At 38.9% G+C, this 20,876-nt stretch overlaps 2 protein-coding genes across 2 annotated transcripts; one reads left to right on the forward strand and one right to left on the reverse strand.

Moving 5' to 3' along the window:
- Positions 1-186: 186 nt before the first annotated feature.
- On the forward strand, positions 187-11,330 carry LOC111324446 (alpha-adducin). The gene is made up of 8 exons (XM_022928002.2): positions 187-743; positions 1,074-1,304; positions 4,102-4,152; positions 4,747-4,839; positions 5,204-5,302; positions 7,827-7,997; positions 8,867-9,187; positions 9,478-11,330. Exons 1-8 carry the CDS (start codon positions 306-308, stop codon positions 9,853-9,855), a joined length of 1,782 nt encoding a protein of 593 aa, XP_022783737.1. The 5' UTR covers positions 187-305; the 3' UTR covers positions 9,856-11,330.
- LOC111324447 (tetratricopeptide repeat protein 33) lies at positions 10,853-16,679 on the reverse strand. Its single transcript, XM_022928003.2, has 5 exons — positions 16,424-16,679; positions 15,896-15,977; positions 15,626-15,757; positions 14,208-14,258; positions 10,853-13,831 (listed from the first exon to the last, which is right to left on the reverse strand). The coding sequence occupies exons 1-5, from the start codon at positions 16,645-16,647 to the stop codon at positions 13,643-13,645; spliced, it is 678 nt and encodes a 225-aa protein (XP_022783738.1). The 5' UTR covers positions 16,648-16,679; the 3' UTR covers positions 10,853-13,642.
- Between the last annotated feature and the right edge of the window lie 4,197 nt (positions 16,680-20,876).

Consider the following 20,876-nt stretch of genomic DNA (forward strand, 5'->3'; position numbering starts at 1 on the left):
AATATACTGCGAAGGTAATCTCATTATACTCTTAAGACGCGATTTCTTCAATAACCGTCACCTGTGTGAGGTCTTCGTGCGTGTTACTATATCTTCTTTGCGCGCAATCATTAATTACTACCACGTGGTCACCTCCTAGCCAATGAGACAAAAGTTTACACTACTTTTTTTCGAGCGTAACGCATGAGCATTGTATACTCCTGAATTTTCTGCGCGTGGTTTGGGCGTTTCACGAAGGTGTGATCGCCATTCAGAAAACATTTCTTTCTCGGTTTGGCCTCACAACCTAAGCCAAATTGGCCAACATGTCGACAGGGAAGGCTAACAAACCGCTAATGGATGGTAAAGCGAGGAGATTTAGCGCCCCTTCGAGAGGAAGAGCAGTGCGAAGGCCTGAAGATGTCGTTCGCGACGTTCGTGGTCTGAAGCTTCGACAGCGTGTTTCTCTTGTTCTGAATGACAAAGTTCTTCGCGATGAACTGGAAGACCTAGTTCAGAACTACGTTCAGAATGGCCCAAAGAGTGGTGGAGAAAGCGTCCGCACGTACCAAGATTTTCTGATTCCCTCTAGTACGTACTATGGAGGAGGCATGTCGGCTGTTGTCACTCCAATAGCAGACATAAGAGGTTCTGATACTTTGAATTATTCCAAACAGGAGAGGTTATTACGTTGTAAACTTGCCGCCACATATCGCTTAGTCGATCTTTTTGGATGGAACAGTGGTTTATATAGCTTCATAACGGTAAATACTCGTAAAATTCGTGTGTTTGGTGAACTGTACTGTAGTATTTGTTTTGTGTTAGTTGACTCGCGCGAGAGTTTGTTTTCAGTGGCCTCCACTGGCCGCGGACGGTACGTGACTATCTCGGTTTAACTTGTGACTCCATGTTCCTAGGCCCCAAGAATTATAGAACGATGTACAAATTTCTAAATCCATTTGTTCTGGTGGTTATATTGGCTGGCGAATGCAGTGGTGCATTTCTGGTAGATAGTTTGGCTGTACAGAGCAGTGAATCACTGATACAAAAGACTTGTCTGTTACAATTGTCGATGTTGATTTCAATTTTTCCAGATTCGCCCCACGGTGGACCAAGAGAGTTTCCTGATCCATCCATTTGGACTCATGTACACTGAAGTGACTGCGTCCAGTCTGGTAAAAGTCAATCCTGATGGAACTTTGGTTGATCAAGGTAGTACCAATCTCGGTGTGAATAAAGCTGGTATGTTGCTGCATTCTGCCCTCCATGGTGCCAGAAAAGATGCCAGAGCGATTATCCATCTTCACCAAGCGGACACTGTAGCCGTGAGTTTTCTTGCTTAATGCAGGAATACAAACTATTTTTATTTCCTTTAACTGTTGTAGCATTCATTTAGGTAATTTTGCGCGGTTGTGTTCTGACAAACTGGCCTTAATTCTGATACGTCATATCGGTATGCACTGCATATTTTCTCCGTCGATACTACACTTGGTCATGAAATTAGTGTTGTTCATTTTGTCAATTTACATTGCCGATAGATTTACCTTAACCTTAATGAAGAAAAAGTGGCTGGATTGTCTTTTTCGCGTGACTTTTGTCATTTCAACTGCAGGGGTCTACCATTTCTGCAGGTTTGAGAGAGGTGACAACCGATCGAGGCTTCGATTCGTACGCACTCGTAGCAAAATGTCAAATTGTTTTATTACTGTCCTTCCCGCGTCAAGAAAACTATACGAGTCACTCACTGGAGTTTTTATTTGCCCAGAAGAGTTAAAACTGTATTTAACTTGTTTATGTAGCTGATGTTGGAGAAAAAATTGAAGATATCGGAAGCTCGATGGGCGGAAGATTCCGTTGAGAAAACAGTACATTTTCTTGTCATCAAATTACTGCCGAGTGTTGGGTTGAATTTCGTCTAATCGATATTGAAGCAAGTTTTATTTTGTGACGAAACAGCGATATGTATGTTCGGTAGACCGAAAAAGGAGGAATCAAATGTAAAGTTAAGCTTAATAAAGATGAAATTTTAATGATCACAAAGAATGCAGTTGAATCGAGGCATTGTGGAAGACATTGGATTATATTGATAAGGATATGTAACACTAGCGTAGCTCGTCATTATTCCAGATTCTTTTAAAAATATATATTTAACAACAGTTGTAGTATTAACTAAAACCCAAGTGCCCGTCCAAAGCTGAGTCCTTAGGTCAAGTTTTCTGGTTGTAGCCTAATCCCTCGTGTTTACCGTTTAGCACCTGCTCGAGCCAGACCAGGGTTGTACGATTTGAATAAATCTGCTATTCATGTTTTGGAAAAAAACTATAAATTAAACATTTTCGTTGATCGCGCAGAGAGTAATTTTTGGATATCCAAGTAGTATTAGGTTTTCTTTACTCGATAGTCTAGAACTGTCGATTCACAGTTTGCGTTCAGTCGTTGTAAAAAGAAAAACCGGCTTTACGCTGAAAGTCGTGACATTACAACAACATGAATTTTCTCGAACTTTCTCAACAGGCTTTTACCCTTCTTTAATTTGACACTTGTCTTTGTGTATTTTTACATTTGTTCATTTGTATAAACGAGTCTAGAGCAATTTTTAATATGTAAGGCTGTTTTACCTGATTCATTTGGTATATATTGCATGCATTCTACACAGCCTATTTAATTGACAATATTGAAATCACCATTTTATGGTATTTCTGATGCAGGTTCACTTGATGGTCTTGTTCTTAAAAGTATTCTTGACCTATTAAAACCACCTCAAGCTTAACCTTTGAGAACATTTACTGTAACTCCAACAGAAATTGCTAGATTCAATCCTCACCTTGCTTATTCCAATAATAACAAGTATTGTGCCTTTCAAAAAGAACACAGTCCTTCATTTATATTTTTTCTTGCTCAAAAATTTTTCCAGGAGATTTTATAATCCAGTTGTCACTCCATGTACACTTGCATGATAAATTTCTTTTCTCTTATCATTCCATGTCCTTATTCCTATTTTACTGAATTTCCACAAATTTTTAAGCCACCAGACTGGACATTTTGCGATCTCCATGAGCTATTCCAACCTTCATGTAACAGCTATCAGGGGAAGCTAGTCTAATATTTATAGATTATAAACTGAACAACAGATCTAAGCATTGCTTCATAAAAGTGCTGTCGACCCTTTTACTATGACTAGGTTTACACTAGAGGAAATTGTTCCAGATTCATGATGAATCCGAAACGTTTTAGTACCGGATTCATTCTGCCGTTTACACGAAAGTGGACGAATCCGAAATAAAAACTTCCTGGTTTGGCCGTGTCTCCGCAGATTTTGAATCCGGAATTTAAAGTGGGAACTTTGAATCCGATAACTTTTGAATCCGGAAAGTTTTGTCGTGTAACCGCTTTTTTTCTCGAATCTGGATATTATTTCCACCTGCAATCTTTTGAGTTTGCGGTGAAACCAAAATGATCTGGTGCTAACATTGCTGGCGGTCTCCCGTTGCCTAATCTTGTAGCAGGTTCAGGCGATAAATTTTATCATGTGTACCACAGTATTTCTAAAGAAACGCAAATTATTATTGCAAGGAAGTTTAACGTCAGCCACACTTAATCGCCGACGACGTAGACTGCTTGGCATCTGTCCAACTCAAATTTGCCTCTGTGGCATCTGGATCTACTCTAGCCTTTTTTGGGGGAGGCATTTTCACTTTTTCGATCGAATGAAGAAACAACACTGGGCTTGGTAACCATTCCATTTCGAATGTTCCCGGAGTTGTCGTTGTGTGTAAACGGTCAGGAATCCGAATATCCTTTCAGTGTAAATGCCTACGAATCTGAATACTCCAAAATTGATGAATCCGGAAACATTTATGAATCCAGAAAACTCTCCTCTGGTGTAAACCTAGTCTATAAGAGATGTATGAAAAGTACAGTTTCACTAGTGATTTAGTTAGGAGAGGAATACAGCTGGTTTTTTTTTTTTGTTTGTTTTATTATTATTTTTTTTTTTTGCACTAGGCCATGAGCATATGTCTATCTAATTTAATTCTTGTTGGGCATAAAGCAGTGGTACAAATCATTTTTGAGGCACAAACTCCTTATATTGTTCTGTCTGAAATACTCTCTACTTTCCAGGTATCAGCCATGAAGTGTGGACTTCTCCCAATTTCCATAGAGGCTCTCACTGTAAGTTCTTGCTCTTGCTTTGCACTCTACCATTGTTTCACCTGTGCACCCTTGTCTTTGACTTGCAGTTTGAATATGCAAATGGCACAGATTGTGGCTGTATTAAGAGTATGTGGGATTTGCATGCTTCTGCTGTGCTTTTAAAGTGGAGGTGCTACTTTTACTTGAACTTCACACAAAAATGCGTCACATTTCTAGTGTTGTGGCATAATTTTTTTCTCCAGACCAAGCATGTAGACTCTGGCCGCAAAAAGAAGTGATTGAATTGCAGAATTTTTGTAAAGGAGAACTTCTCCACTTGTCAAAAAGTGCAAGGGCTGAGAATTTGAAGTCTCTTCTTTCCTACTATTGCAGATGAGATGTTCTGAATTTGTTAATATTTTTAAGATATCTGTATGAATTAGGATGTATCCTCTACACCACCATTGTACATATCATAAAGCAGTGCTTAGAAAATACTGTGTTCATGTGCATGGCTTGTTTCAAATAAATAGCTTCTTAAAATTCATCAAAGAAAAAAAGAGAAAACAGAACAACTCCTTTTGCCACCAGAAGTATTCATAGACTTATGTTATTAATTTGTTTTACTTACAGCTGGGTGAAGTAGCTTACCATGATTTTAGAGGGATTTTTTCAAATGAAGAAGAAAAGGAGTCAATAGTGAAGGACATGGGTGAAGAAAGCAAGGTATTAATACCACTATACAATTTAACAGCATACACATGCAATGTACTAAAGTGACATCAACCTCGTGCAAAAAGGAAACTGACATCATCTTTCATCTTAGAAGAGGCCAAACAAGATGATTGATCTCATATTACTCAAAACTTGACTTTTACTTGACCTTAAAGAAATTTTTTTCCCTGACTTTTTCCTGACCTGTGACAACCATAATTTAGTTGGCAATTTTTGTTGGCAGTCAATTACTCTTAACAGTGGTGTCAACCACGATTTACAAATGAAGGATTCCAAATTGTTTTAAAGTATGCTGTTACTAGGACACTGCTTTGGAAACCATCAACAGAACTCCAACCTGCTTTCTTTCTTAAAGGTAATGATCCTCAGAAACCATGGTATTGTTGTTTGTGGACAAACTATTGAAGAAGCATTTCACCTGGCACATTCTGCTGTTAAGGCGTGCACCCAACAGGTGAGATATTCCTATTAATTCTAGTTCATTAAAATGAATTAAAGAAAGAACAACAGTCTTGAGTTATTAAATCAATGGCCCATGGATGTCTAGAAACATAAAATCTTGTCATGGGGTCATTACATCCATTTTGCAACATCATTTACCATTTCCAGGCCACCCAAGAGATGGAGGGTGTATGTATTCAAGTATTGTACAAAGAACTTAATGCAGTTGCAATTCCTTTGAAATGCCTGAATTTGTAGCCTACTATTTCCTTTATTGCTTGTTTTAAGGCAGTACTGGTGGCTACCTTGATCTTTTGGAATGCTTCTATTTTCTCACACATTGAAGATTATTGTTTAAGGTTACCATGCACCTTCAGGGGTGTCCCGCATGCAAGCGATGTAGTGCGTCCGGTTTAAACTGTAGATATCTAAACCCCTATATCAAATTAAAGCTTATAGGACTGGCTATCAGGCTATACCAAAAATTTTGAAAAAAATATAGATTGCCGAATTTTTCAAAACTTCTAAATGCGAGTGCCACACCTGAATCACCTTTTGAACGTTACATGTTAAAGCGAAGTTTGTTTTTCACTTATTTAATGTGTTCCTGCATTTCCGGGGCCAAACGCTAAAAAACATGTCTGCGATTTGCCTTATTCAATTTCAGTGAAAAGTTACAGAACATTTTTTAAATAAAAAAATGTGGAGTGATCATACAAAAATTGCTCTTGAAAAAAAGTATTTAGAAATAAAAAATTCGGAGACATAATTTTGTTGTTTATATGTAAAACTAGCTACTGTCAAAATTTGAGAGCAATCAAACAAATTCCCTTTGACTTGTAGCTCTTAAAAGGTGATTCATGCGCTTGCATTTAGAAGTCATGAAAAATTTGACAATTAATTTTTATATTCAAAATTTTTGGTTTAGTCTGATAGCCAGTCCTATAAGCTTTAATTTGATCTGGGGGTTTAGATATCTAAAGTTTAAACCGGACGCGCTACATCGCTTGCACACAAGACACCCCTGAAGGTGCATGGTAACCTTAACCCATTAATGGCCACAGCTTTTGTAGAAAACTGTGTTTTGAAGCTAGTCAAGCAGATTTCAGGTCACTGTTGTGGTTTTAAAAGCTCCAACTTACCAAAAACCCCTTGACAGCTCATACACTTGACGGCCTTTCGATCCAAATGCAAAATGGTGGCCTGAAAATCTCAGGCACGCGCAGAAAGCAAAATTTCGAGATAGTTTTTGGGTTGAAAAGTAATGCCCCACTTACGACTTTTACTTTTCTCTCTCTCCTGCCCTTTTTTTCCCCTCTCCTTGCCTGGAGTTTCTCCTCATTTGCTGGAAATTTAGTAGGCTTCATTTTGGTGTAGAGATTTTTCAGAAACTACTCATCAGTTTCAAACCACATGCTCAGAAAAGTAGGTGGGTAATGGAACAAGATTTTCATCCAGATTTTCAGGTCAAAACTACATGGTTTTTTGGCTATTTCTCCAATCTCCTTCACTCAATTGCACTCATTCTGGTATCGTTTGTAAGATATTTTCAACCTGTTCAAGTACGTGCTCAAATTCGTGCTCCAGGGTTAAAAGTGATGATGTCACAAGGCGTAGAAAGGGTGTGGGTCCCCACGGGCGCATACGGGCGCACTGGACGTCAATAGGTTAAGTAGCCAATTTGCAACATCTCATTATTTGACATTGTGCCATTTTCTAGACACTTGTGATAAAAGTTTCACTTGAAATCTCTTGGCAAAATAGCGATACAATCCTGGTCTAATGGTGTTTGTGATTCACACAGTATTTCCTTTAGATGCCATTTTTGACACATCCATTTCATAAGTAACCATTCGGAAATGATATATGAAGTGCTCTTCTACCCAGAAAGAACCTAAAGTAGCTAACCACTTATATTTTCCAAGCAACAAAAACACAAATTTGTTTTCTTAAGCTTTTTTATTCTAAAAAATGTTTTTTGATATTTCTAATTTTGGCATGCATGGCAATCATAAGCAGGCGAATAACCACAAATTACATTTTGTCATGCCACTTTTAACAGATTGAAAGTTATGACTTCCAAATGCCCACTCTGTCATATTTTTGTGGCTCCTGGTGATGCACTTTCCTTCTTTTCACTTCCCAGTCAATTTCTTTAAGTAAGAGAAAGCGTAGAACATTCATTGCAACCTCTACTTTTGTGCTACTTTTCCTTATCTTACTAATGCACATCTTGAATGCCAAGATTATCTCAGAACACCACAGGACAGTTGTTGCTATGAATGGTGCAAATGTTTATAGTCTCATGTTCTGTTTTTTGGGGGTAAAAATAGCAGGATTGATATGGCGATGAAGTTAACTACAACTCATGCAATATTGCAAAAGTAAGGAAAAAGAATCGGTTTGATTGCACATGGCTTTTGACAAATGTGAACTTGGTCTTCTACAGTGTGAATACATGCATGGTGTTATAGTGGTTCTACCAGTCATATTGTACATCATTATTTACAGTCATAATGACCCATTTATATTTGCAGGTTAGAGCTATTGGTGTTGGCATTGATAACCTTATTAAGTGTGAAGATTTTGCCAAAGAGCAAGTGAAAGAAACAGCTCAGTCTGGAGGAGGGGGTGTGGACTCTAGTGAATTAAAATGGAAACCAGGGGAGATGGAGTTTGAAGCATACATGCGTTTACTGGACTCTATGGTAAGGTCATAATTCTTAGGATACATAAATCTTATTTGAAGTTTTGGTTTGTAGTGTTATCTGCTTATTGACTGGGTTGGGGGGCCAGACAGGAAAATATTTGGCTCAAGGTTGTGATGTATAGACTGAATGCATATCAACTTGTCCCACCCTGCACACGTCAGCTTTAACTATGGTCTTCTATGGAATTGGCAAGCAGGACCAAACGGGTCATGATAACACTGAGTATTTTTACAAGTTGTGCTGTATTCTGAGGATGCTGCAGGTTGAGTCAAAACACAAATGACAACAAAGAAATGCTCAATGATACAACTTAAAAAATGTCAAATTAGTAATTTATTATCAAACTACTTTATGTTATGAACGTTTCTTTTAAATAGAGAAGCTGTTTGTTACAGGTCTAGCATAACACAAGTTGGATTTTTTTTTGCACTGTACAAGAATTAACCATACCATATTGTGAATAACTTTACTTGATTTGTGCATTATTTGTACCCAGATACCTGTTACACAGGGCTGGACACTAATGGTAGCCAACAAGCCACAGACAAGTAGAAATTCAGTTTTGGCTAGCGGTTTTTTATTTCCACTGGCCAGTTTGGCTAGTAAACAAACTGGATAACTAGCACCATAACTAGAACGTGATAGCTGAAAATGTGTGGTATTTGTCCAGAAAATGGTTGTTGGTGTTAAATTGTTTGGGAAAAATCACATTTTTGTATTTAGTCCTTCTTGGAGTTTAGCTCAACAACTTTTGAGATCTGGCATTAAGAAATGTCTTGTATTTAATATACATGAAATATTCATCCAATACCAACACCTGGGTTGACTGTGTAAGGAATGGTCTATTTTTTTTTTTTCATCCACAGGGTTATAAGACAGGCTATGTGTATAAAAATCCAGAAGTGTTCCATGGTGAGAAACCTGCAGAACGTGAAGTGACCACCCCATCTACTGTGTCATCCACACGAGCAAAGATGTACTACACACCGGAGATTGAACGAGGACAAATCAGAAGAGCCCATTCCACAGGACGTGCAAACACCTACAGAAACCGTGTTAAGTGGCTGAACACCCCAGTGAAGTCTACAGAGTACAAGAAAGACAAGGAGAAAGTTGAGTTGGAGAGTGATGAGCCTGTGACAATTAAGGATCTCTTACCAGAAAGAGTTGACAAGGACTTGGAGCAGGTAGGAGAAAAAAGTGTTCCTGTACATAGCATTTCAAGTGGTCACATAATAAAAGCCAAAGAGTATAACATAGTTGAAATAATGAACATTGATTTAACAATAAGGTTATTGAACGTGCTAACAAAAAACAGATATATGAGAAATTTGTTGCATTTGATTCTACTGACACCAAAATCTTTTACCTAATATATATGGAAATGTGCAGCACCTAGAGGGTATTATTGACAATCAGATCGTAGGAGTTAGAGGGTTAAATTCTTTAATAATTTGAGTTCTTTCCCTCTCAAAAGGCCCCTGAAAACAAAGAAGTGACTCTAAAAACATCACAAGTTGTGATCACAGAGTCAGTGCCTCATGAGAAGGGAATCAACGGCGATGAGACAAAGGAAGTGAGACGAGAGTACGCACAGAAGACAGTGGTAATCACAACAGAAGTGAATGGCGAAGCAGGTGATGAAAAGGGTACTGAGGATGCAGATGAGGATGGTCCAGATGGTGAGTTGTTGGTTCCAGGTGCTGATTCACCAGAGCCTGAGAGCCCAACTAAAAAGAAGGGCACCAAGGTGAAGAAGAAGAAGAGCTTTAAAGATGCTTTAGTGAAAAAGTTCAGCAAGAAGGGTGAGCGGCCTGCAAAGTATGAGAAGGGTGATGCAGAGAAGGTTGAATAGTGTCCAGTGAAAGTGACTCATTCTTTACAACTGGCCAAGTTTTATTTGCAATTGACTTAACAGTGGGATTCCTTTGCAATAGGAAATTTCATGAACAAATAAATATGCTTGTTGTCAAATGTATAAAGTTTAACAAAATCTTCAAATGGGGATTGTAACCCCTAAAGTGAGCTCAGAAATTAAGAAGCCTAGCTTTATTTGTTGTGATATAGGCCTACAAAGAGAGAAAGTTTCAATATCTTATGAAGAATGTAGGATGATGGAGAAACAAGTTTTCTTTTTAAGACTGTGTGATGAAGATTTTTGATCATACAACCCGTAGTTACCAATAATTACAATAATTTTTACACTTAAACTGTGTGAACAAAGCTCTCCCTCGTGTGTTTGGTCAGCAAATGATATATTTCTTTGTCCAATATTTTATTTGTGGGCATAGAATATCACTTAAGAGTTGTCAACAATGTTTAGGTCAAATTTTTTCTAGCCTTAGGTTTATTTTATTCCTGTATGATTTTTATTATTTGATTGTATGCTAGCAGATGAACCAGTGGTTCCCTTTTCCTGAGAATTTAAATAAACAATGTTCGCTGTCATTAGATTGTATCTTGAAATGAAATGATATTGACGAAGGGGAGTAATGGTTTTATTTTAAGTTCTCCAACCTATTACAGTAAGAGATGTTGAGAAATGTCTCAAGATTAACTAAAATCAACATTTCTTCATTATGGGTCTAAAAGGGTCCTTGCATACAACATACAACTTTGCAGAATTGTTTGCAATGCTTTTGTTATCTAAAGGATAAAAAAGGTGCTACTGACATGGATTTTAAGATTGTGTGCATTTAGCAAAACTTTCATGTGTAAAATGCTCACATGATTTGCAGCCATGATGAAGTGTCACAGGAAATAGATTAGAAATTTAGGGGAAAATTGTCCAGTGAACCTAGCCTTACCACTCAAGTTCTAGTAAATTATTTTTTGACAGGCCTAATCTTTGGTTCATTTTTATGGTTCAATTTTTTTTTTCCTTTTGTTTGTTTGTTTTTGCTTTCTTTTGTCTTATTTGTTAGGATTTGTTAGAAAGTGACACAGCAGTGTTGATATGCAAGTTGGACTGGTCAATTTTGCCAAGAAAAACTCTTTGCAAAATTTTTACTTTTCAGAGTTTTCAACTCCATACTTTCAATGGCACATCAGTCAAGGGTTGAGTAGAATATTTTATTTTATTATCACAAGGTCAATTTTAGCAGCTATTCCTTGAGCAATAATTTGTAGTATTAACCTAAATCTTGCAAAAGTCATCTTACTACATAGTTCTATCTACTAATTTATCTTCAATCCAATGTTAGCACACTGGCTCTTAACTGCAGATTTTAGCCCAGGATTTAACTGTTATATTGTTATGTAGACTATGAAAACAGAATTTAAATGATGTAATGGTTTTACTAGATGAATAAAGAGCATTATAAAGGCCAAGTGGTGAAGTTGTAATTAATTTTGACAAAGACAGCACCCAAGGTGATAAGGCAGTTAGCTTACGCTCTTGAAATCAAGGTTATCTTCTCCACCAAAATTATAAGAAATTTCCACAATTATTGCCTTTTGAGATTTCAAAGTGTCTCTACCCTTTCCCCAAATTGTCTCCAGATGAGCTTCAAATTTGACGACCAAAAACAACACTCGGAGTCTTGCTTTTGCAACCTGGCTGTTGACCTGATGGATTTTTTTAATGATGACCGCAGCTACAGCAGTTAGTGAACTCTGCTTTATTGTGATGCCTTAGGTTGAGTTGTTACCAACATCATGCAGACTGTGGTCAAACTATTAGCTAATTTTAAAGCATGTTACTCTTAGCACTCCTCAAACTCTGTAAAATGGGGGATTTTTAAGATATACTCTGAAATGGCACTGACAAATATGAAATGGTTCCTTGGGCATGCTTCTCTTTTCAGCCCTGGCACCCTAACATGAATATTCATAATTTAGGACTCCCACTCCTCGAAAGTCCTTAATTTAATTCTTGTTTTCCAGGACTTGAAAACCCTTGAATTTAGTCTCGGTCCTTGAAAATTTCTTAGAAGTCCTTGAAAATAAGTGCAGATGAATCGAAGTCAAAGTTTTCTTTTGTTTTTGGTGGTGAAAGTGAAAGTTTCTAGCACAAATCTCGAAAATGAGTTTTCTCTCAAATCCCCTGCCAATAATGATGTTTGATATGCGAGACATGTTACAAAAATACCTATTTTTTGCACTCACCCTGACAAAAGTGCTTACCATTGCAAATTTAAAGATTGTTTCCCCCCTCTCCTGTTGCAATGTTGTTTGCAGTAACACAAGAAATGCATGCTTGAGCTGTTAAGCCCCAACAACATTGTACCAGGGGTGGGGAGGGGGGCAAGTTTGTTCCTTAGGAAATGATTGTTACATGGCGGGAAATTAAAATTACATTGAAATGTCTCAACAATTTTGTCCAGGGTTGTAACAGCAGTGGTTTTTTTTCCTTATTCTTTCTGTTACCTCCTATTTAATGAAACAGGTCCTTGAATTTGCGAGCCAAGGTCCTTAAAAATGACCTAAAAGGTCCTTGAAGTGGGTTCCTGAAAAAGTGCAAGAACCCTGATTCATATTCTCCATACTATTGCCTTAACATTTCCTATAGTACTAAGAGAATTTGTTGGGCAATTAAGAGCTTGGAATGGTGATTCTGATGACCTTCATATTTGATTCAAGGGTCATGCTGTAAGGAAAAATTAGAAGCCAGTAAACTCTTTGGGGATAAAGGACTGACCAAATTCAGTTTGGTTTCGATTTCTCTGTAAGCTGTAATATATAGCACATTAAGGGAAATACTAATTTGTGTTAGCTTTACTTTTGACTCTTATTTTGCCTGTGCCATTTACAGATTAAACTGGTTATGTCAAGACCTCATCAGTTGACCACCATACAATATTAGAGAAACTAGTTGTAAATCACATCCTCATTATTAGTGTGTTTAAGAAAGGGCAAACTAGGATTTTCCAGAATAAGACAATGATTAGTAACACTTACTTGGCTTCAATAAACGAAATATCCCAGAAATGTAATACCTTGGCATTCTCTTTAGGAATGAATAGATTTGGAGCAGAAAAATATGTGGGAGTACACCCTAACATCACATGCACATTATCCACATTGTTCTCTTTATAATTTCCTCAGGTGCTAACAAGGAGAATTCATTTAACAATGAAGAACACCTCTAACTGGTGATCATTTCTTTTCTTCTAGTAAGCATTAAAATGTTTGATTGACAGGTGATATTGTAAGCTCATCACATTTAGGAGTTAAGGGTTAGAAGTGGAATCTTGTCATTGTGAAGGATGACAAGTTATCCAGGGCTTCCATATGTTTTAAATTAATGGAAACTTTATTATTGTTCTCTCGGTTCAAAATGATTTGAGTGCTTTTTAAAGTTGTTTACTTCCCCTTCCCAAAATGCTACAGAAATGTAGCCAGTAAAACTGTTGTTTTTTATGACCATCTACCTCCATGCCATTAACCATATGTTTTAAGGTCACTGTACATTCCCTATCACAACTAGTGACTACAATTTACTCAACTCCAGGGGTTATGTGCATTACATCGCAACAAGTTTTGAAGGAAACTGACCAGACTACTGATCAGTTGCACAAGCTGTAATCCAAGACATTTTGCACTCCATGTGCCACTCACTCGCAGGTCAAGTTCCTGGAAGAGACTTTCATTGCCTGACCACAACTGTTTTCTTCAAATACATTCTTTAAATGTTACATCTTTCACTTTTCCTTGGTTATTAAATTCATTGAAGTCCGTTCCATCTCTTTTTCCTGTTCTAAGTCTGAGGCATATAGCTCTAAAAGTTCTTTGCTTTCTTGTTCAGGAAGATTTCTACCATTCTTGTTCTCATCTTGTTTCCTTTTCTGGTCTCTTAGTTTCCAGGCCCAGTGTAAATCCTCTGTCCACATCTCCAAAAAAAATGTATTGTTAAGCAAGGTAACAAAATGCATCAATTGATGCACGTAAGGAAACACTGTTTTATTGTATTTTGCATCTTACTAGTATTGTGAAAAATGACCCATCAAACACCTACTGACCAAGTTTGAGATACATACTTTAAGTTACCGACCCAGTTCGTTCCTCTTGGATTATTGGCCCAAGCACAAAGTGTACCAGCCATAAAACTAAGCAAGTGAGCTGAGAAAGTGAGGTTAGTAACTTTTTTCTATTAAATCTCTGGTTTCAAACAGAGGACAAGATTTCAAGTGAAACAAACTTTTGAATTCAGTGTGGTGTGGCTCACAAACTTACTGAGATAGATAATAAGATTGATTATTTCCTTACCTCTAAGTCATCAGGTCGTAAGAAAATAGCTTTTGAGAAGTTTTTCACCCCCTATGGTACAAAACATTTAAAGTATTTTATTTTACTTATAAATGAAATAACACAAATTATTTTTAGGATAGGGTTTTTAAACAACTTTTAAAAAAAAAGGTGAGCTAAAACATTAACAGATGTTAAAATTTCTGTACAAATCCGGCATAAAAAATTTGAAAATTGAAATACATTGCTAATACGTATGATGCACGATCCTTCGCAGTAGATAGCGCTACCTATGCAATAGTGAAAATCAGACCTGAAAAAAATCAGGCCTGTACAGGATTCGAACCACTGACCTCTGCGATACTAGTGCAGCGCTCTACCAATTGAGCTAACAAGCCAACTGGGAGCAGGCCGTTAAGTTGATTCGTAATAAACCCATGATGATAAATCAGATACAATGAATATATGAAGTTCATATATTTTGAACTGCTGTATTAAATACGTATGATGCACGATCCTTCGCAGTAGATAGCGCTATCTACTGCGAAGGATCGTGCATCATACCTATTTAATACCACAGTTCAAAATATATGAACTTCATATATTTATTGTATCTGATACATTGCTAAGTTGCTCATTCAAAAGTTATGTGATAACTTTACTGAAAGTATGTGATTAACTACCTCTGAATACCATTGGAGACATCACATGTCAAAAGACATGGTGATCATTGATGTCATGTTAATAAAATTCAGGAAAATTCTAAGCTAGGAACATCTATGGTACCAAAAATTTCTCACATGAGATTTCTCATCATCCTAGTCCTAGTCAAAATTCTTGTATACAATTAAATTTCTTTAAAAAAATTGTTCATAATTAAAGCTTGTGGTCAATTGTCTGAGGATTTGTCTTTAAACATGTAGGATCAGGTTAACATAATGCTGTGGAACGTCAATTCAATGAACCTCTATATCACGAAATCCTCAGTACAACGAATGATACTTCAGTTTCAGTCCGCCTAAAGTTACAGTAAAATGTAAGCCACAAAACCTTGATATGACAAACCCTCCATATAACAAACCAATTTCCCCAGTCCTTTGGCACTTTGTTAAATTGAGTTTCCACTGATTGCTTTCCCTTGTAATCAAAATTGAAACTAAGGATACTGGGAGTTGACTCGGGATTACCAGTGCGAACACTTTCCCAGCATTCCAAACACTTAGCCTTGCCCCATAGAGACACTATCCTCCTACCCTGTCTGTAATAAATCGTAGAGAGCTTCTAAGTAACAAACTGACTATTATCAAATAGATTGACTATTAATTTTATTATCAATTTTATTATCAATTTCTTAACAATTAACATTTTGATTTGCTCTGTTTATTACAGCAATCAGTTGACATATTCAGCAGATTAGAGCTGAAAAATGGAATACTTACCATCTCAACATCACCATACCCCATCTGTGCACGACCAAGAGTTTGATAGGTTACATACCAGTGAGGGTTCAGAGACACTGCTCTTTCTGCTGCTTGTATGGCAGGGAACAACTCGTGTAGCTCTAATAGTACCTAGATACACAAACAACAAAACTAATATGATGAAGAACTAATATTATAGCTTAAAATTCTAGCCTAAGCCCTAGAAATTTTAAATTTTGTAAATGAATTAAGGGATCGACAGGAGGAAAGTATGTTAAGTACCAATACCTGTGATTTCATTTCGTAAAGATTTGCATTGTTTGGAGTCAACGATATCGCTTCGTTCCATTTCCTGAGTGCTTCCCAGTACCTGTTACAACATTAAATGAAAGTAAAGATACATAAATATAAAAGTTTATAACAAAACCTTTAACCCTGTACACCCTCGCATCAGTACACACTTTCTGCATACTTATCTCTGCATTTTTTTTAGTACTGACTAGGAGAATTCATTTAACAATCAAAGCTTCTTAGGTTATCAATCATTTCCTTTAATCTCATGATCTTAATTGACGATCCAGCAGTTTGACTGTAAGGAGATAGTAGATTCCGGTCACTTTTAGGTTTTTAGGGTTAGGACAGCTGCAGAGCAAGTAAAAGCTCCATGCCAAGGGAATAAAACGTATATTTAATGGAGGCCTAAGAACTCAGAGAGGCACTGCGTCTATGAGGCGATATAGAAGCTACTTCACGGGAACAAACTACTCTACTGTAGATATAACGAATCAAAGTAACAACAATTTCAAAAAGCACCACCTCTGTTGCTCTGCTAGAGAGACTCCTTCTTCTTCAAGTCGCTTGCTTTTGGCGACGCTATCTTCAATGCTTTTCAAACCTTTTTTCACCAAAAGAACTCGCCAGTCCAATTCAAATGGCTCTTCACTATCATCGGGATTTTGGTTGATTTCATCGAATACAGCAGCCCTTTTCTCAACTACATTCTGAGGCAATTTTCTCTTCCAGCCAAACTTCGTCGCCATCTTTGCTTATGAGAAATCGGTGTAACTGGTCAGCTGAGTCAGAAAAAAACCACGGGAAAGAGCACAGGAACGAGACTACAGGAACGTCATTTCAGAACGGGAGAGCGCGCGGAATAGTCTGGACACGACACCATTCGTGAGATCAAGATAGCTGAACTAGGCTAACATCTAGCCATCTCGACCTCAAGAACGGTCAATAAAGGATTTATTATAAAGCGAAAACAAAATCGATGTGATGAGAATCAAGAGTGACTTGTTTATTTCGAGAGCTAGGAAATAAATCGAACTGTGTTTGTAGGACCGTTTAATGTTTTCTTTTTTCTCTGTTACTCGTTTTTTGTGACCCCGTCGCCGTTTTTTTTCCAAAATTTACGAACTTTGTAGGTCCATTGCAAGCAATGTATTTTTCTTGCTTGGTATCAAGGCGGGCGATCCTGAGCGGGCAAGATGGACCCATCTCGCCCGCTGTGGAGATCTGGGCAGAAGCCACGATACAAATAGCGAAAGGAGAAAATGGTTGAATATGATGATGATGGTGATGATGATAATAATAATAATAATAATAATAATAATAATAATGATAATAATAATAATGGCGGCAAGTAGTGTGGACGTGTTTTAGAGTGTTCTCATAAAAATCCGTTCCCATCGAAAGCAGGCCGAGTTTAGAGCGCCAGAGCATACTTAAAGAAGTATCTAGTATACTTTGCAGATTGTTAAGCAGTTTTGCGAGACTATTTGGCGTCTCTGAGCGGGAGTTTTAGCTGAATTGATTTTTATTTTGTTTGGATATGCGAGCGATTTGTGTCATGGCGGATGGACGACGACAACAGGCGAACGGAAGGATACGATGGAATGTTAGGATGAACAATGACTTGTTGGAGTGCAAGAAGAGAGCTTTGGAAAGGGTGAAATCAGATGATCCCCCGCGGTTGAATAATGGACGAAAGATGGCTTATATGCAGATGATGAAAGAATTTTGGGAAGAGAAAGGATATGGTAACCTCGCACTGACGAGTCAAAACCTGCGGGATCAAGCCGCCAGACTAGAGAAGACTTTCGGTAGTGTTGCAAAGAGTTTGAGTGCAGGGATTGGGGGAAGTTAAAGAAGGAAGGAGGGAGAGAGTGTTTACGAAGAATTGGATGAGAATATTAATGGTTGCAAAGTGCTAATTCGTGCGCTGTGCAGGTAGATTTGGATTTGCATATGAGAGAACGATTTAGTCCCGAGGGGATGACAAGTACCATCAGTGAAGAGGCACGCACTTTGCTTGAATCCTCAATTACCATCTTACGCCAAATTAACACCTGCCAAGGTCAGTACAAAGCTTGCGAGTTTGACACCCGTATTAAGGAGAAACCAACAAAGCGCGACCTCGAGAACATCAATCAAGTGTTAGCAGAGCTGATGAGACAATAGAAAGTACTCCCTACGGACAACTCGTTCACGTATCTTTGGATCGCAAGCTGCGTTGTACTCTGTTGTTATTGCATTTTTGTTGTACAAACGTTGGAAAAAGAAAGGCCCGAAAAGACCATCAGCTGGAGAGAGTAAGCAACAGAAACGGCGCCGTTTGTACGTAGAAAAAGTATGTGAAATAATGTATATGTGCACGATCCTTCGCAGTAAAGCACTATTTAAACAATAGTGAAAATCAGACCTGAAAAAAATTCAGGCCTGTACGGGATTCGAACCACTGACCTCTGCGATACTAGTGCAGCGCTCTACCAATTGAGCTAACAAGCCAACTGGGAGCAGGCCATCAAATTAACTCGAGTTAACTCGAGTTAATTTGATGGCCTTACTGCGAAGGATCGTGCACATATACGTTTCATAACCGCAGTTCATATATATGTATTTCATATATATTTGTTGTATGTGAAATAAGGAAACAGATTTCAATTGCCAAAGCGGAAGTGGATCGCTTGAAAGAAAACCGAAAGCTCACCAAGAGAGAGAGAAGGAACCGGGAGATTTTGCACAAGGAATGCCGCACGTCATCAATAGCATCACTTGTCGGGTATATTGAGAAGAAGAAATCCTCTTTACGAAAACTGAAGAAAGGCTTTGTGCGAGGCAACAAGCTAGAGGAAGCAAGGTTGATTAATCAACAATTTAAAGATGATACTAGCCGAGTATATGCGGGCATGAGAAGAGTGTTGGCTAACGACCAAGAGAGTGAGCGTCCAAAGTATGTAGACTCTGGGAAACGGGATGAGCAAATAGAGGAGAAGGTGTTTGTTAATATCGAAGAAGCAAGTGGCTTTTGGAAGGAATTATGGGAAGGGAACGGAACGGGAAACGGAAGCGCGGAATGGCTGCATGATTTGCGAGCTATTATTCACGATCGCTTCCCTCCTTCAGTGGAGGAGGGCTGGGACATAGTTAAAGTGAGGCTGTAAACGTTTTAGCGCGGAAGAAGAATTGGAGCGCACCTGGACCGGATCGTATCGCCAATTTTTGGTGCAAACGTACCCAAGCGCTGCATGAGGGTGTTATTTCGTCATTCCGTGTGATCTCCGAGTATGAGGAAGAGTATCCAGCATCGTTTCGTAAAGGGAAAACAACGTTAATCCCAAAACCCGGAGAGTTTACAAGCGACAACCAACGACCCATCACTTGTCTAAACACGCTTTATAAGTGGTTCACTTCGTGTCTGCTTGTCACAACAAACCAGCATCTTGAGGAGAACGATCTAATGGAGGGTGCGCAGAGGGGGGCACGTGCAGGGTGCAGTGGAACAACAGACAACTTATTGATCGACAGAACAGTTGCGTTGGATTGTCATAGGAGGAGGCGGAATTTGAGAGGGGCCTGGATTGATGTTAAAAAGGCGTACGATTCTGTAGATCATAGTTGGTTGAATGGGCTGATGACGTTACACAGGTTTCCCACATGGTTGTGTAAAGTCATTGCTAAACTGTGTAAGAGTTGGAACACAAAGGTAGTGGTGATCACAAGGGAAGGGAGACAGACCTCCGAAAGGATTAAGTTCAACAGAGGGTTACCTCAGGGGGATGCATTGTGCCTGAGGCTGTTCTCCGTATGCTTGAACCCAGTGGCATGGAAGATCAGAGCCGCTGAAGGATACCGGATGTCCAAACCTATTAACAGCAAGGTTACGGGACTCTTGTATATCGATGATATCAAGACCTTCGCTGCATCGGAGAGTAAGCTTAAACGGGTTATGAAGATGGTTAAGTCATCTATGGAGGATGTGGGGCTTCAGTGGAAGAAGTGGAAGAAGTGTGCGGTGGCCCATGTGAAAAGAGGGGTCCAAGTGACTGCTGTCTCAGGGGGGAGAGTTGTGGAGTCGACTAGAATACCATGTCTTGCTGATGGTGAGCAGTACAAGTTCCTTGGAGTACTTGAGAGTGTTAGGCAGGAGGATAAGTTGGTCCTGGAGTGTGCAGCAAGAGAGTATCTCAGACGATTGTCAGTTATTTGGACAAGTCCCTTGTCCGATTATAGTCGGGTGGTAGCGTCAAATCAGTTTGCATTGCCTGTTCTTGGATATCTCATGTGGACACAACAGTGGCCGATGATGGAACTTAAGCAGATCGATAGGGAAGCGCGCAAGATTGTTGTCGAGAGTGAGGGTAGACACCCATGTAGCTTGAATGCATTGTTGTATATGCCAAGAAGTAGAGGAGGGCGGGGATTGCGCTCTGTTGAAATGGAGTACAAAGCCACAAAAATCAAGGATGCAGTCAGACTCCATGGCAATGAAGATCGTGCACTGGGAATGGTACGGGAGTTTGAAGAGCAAGCGGCAAGGATGGGGCGTAGGTCAATTTTTAAAGAAGTGGCTAAGTGCGCGGAGGACTTGGGGCTGGAGTTGGATTTGGAACACGCGCAAGGGATCAAGAAAGAGGTGCGAAGGTGCCAAACTGAGAAGTTTGAGGAGGAGATCAGAAACCAACGATGGCAAGGACGTCTAGTGACTACCAGGCTGGAGGATGAGAGTCTGAGTGCCGATGGGTGTTTCTGGTGGCTCACAGAGTGGAAGAACTGCCCATCACACACAATTGCTGGACTCGTCGAGCTATACGAGCAGCTATTGCCAACGCGAGTATACACGAGTCAGAAGACCCACGCAAGCGGGGATGGCGAGGTGAGGTGCAGATTATGCGGCAAGGTTCCAGAGAGTGTGGCACATATCTTGTCAGGATGCAGTGCGCTGGCCCAGAGCAAGTATCTCTCTAGACACGACGCAGCACTGATGGTA

Source organism: Stylophora pistillata, chromosome 1 (assembly GCF_964205215.1).
Source record: "Stylophora pistillata chromosome 1, jaStyPist1.2, whole genome shotgun sequence".
NCBI classification, from domain to species: domain Eukaryota; kingdom Metazoa; phylum Cnidaria; class Anthozoa; order Scleractinia; family Pocilloporidae; genus Stylophora; species Stylophora pistillata.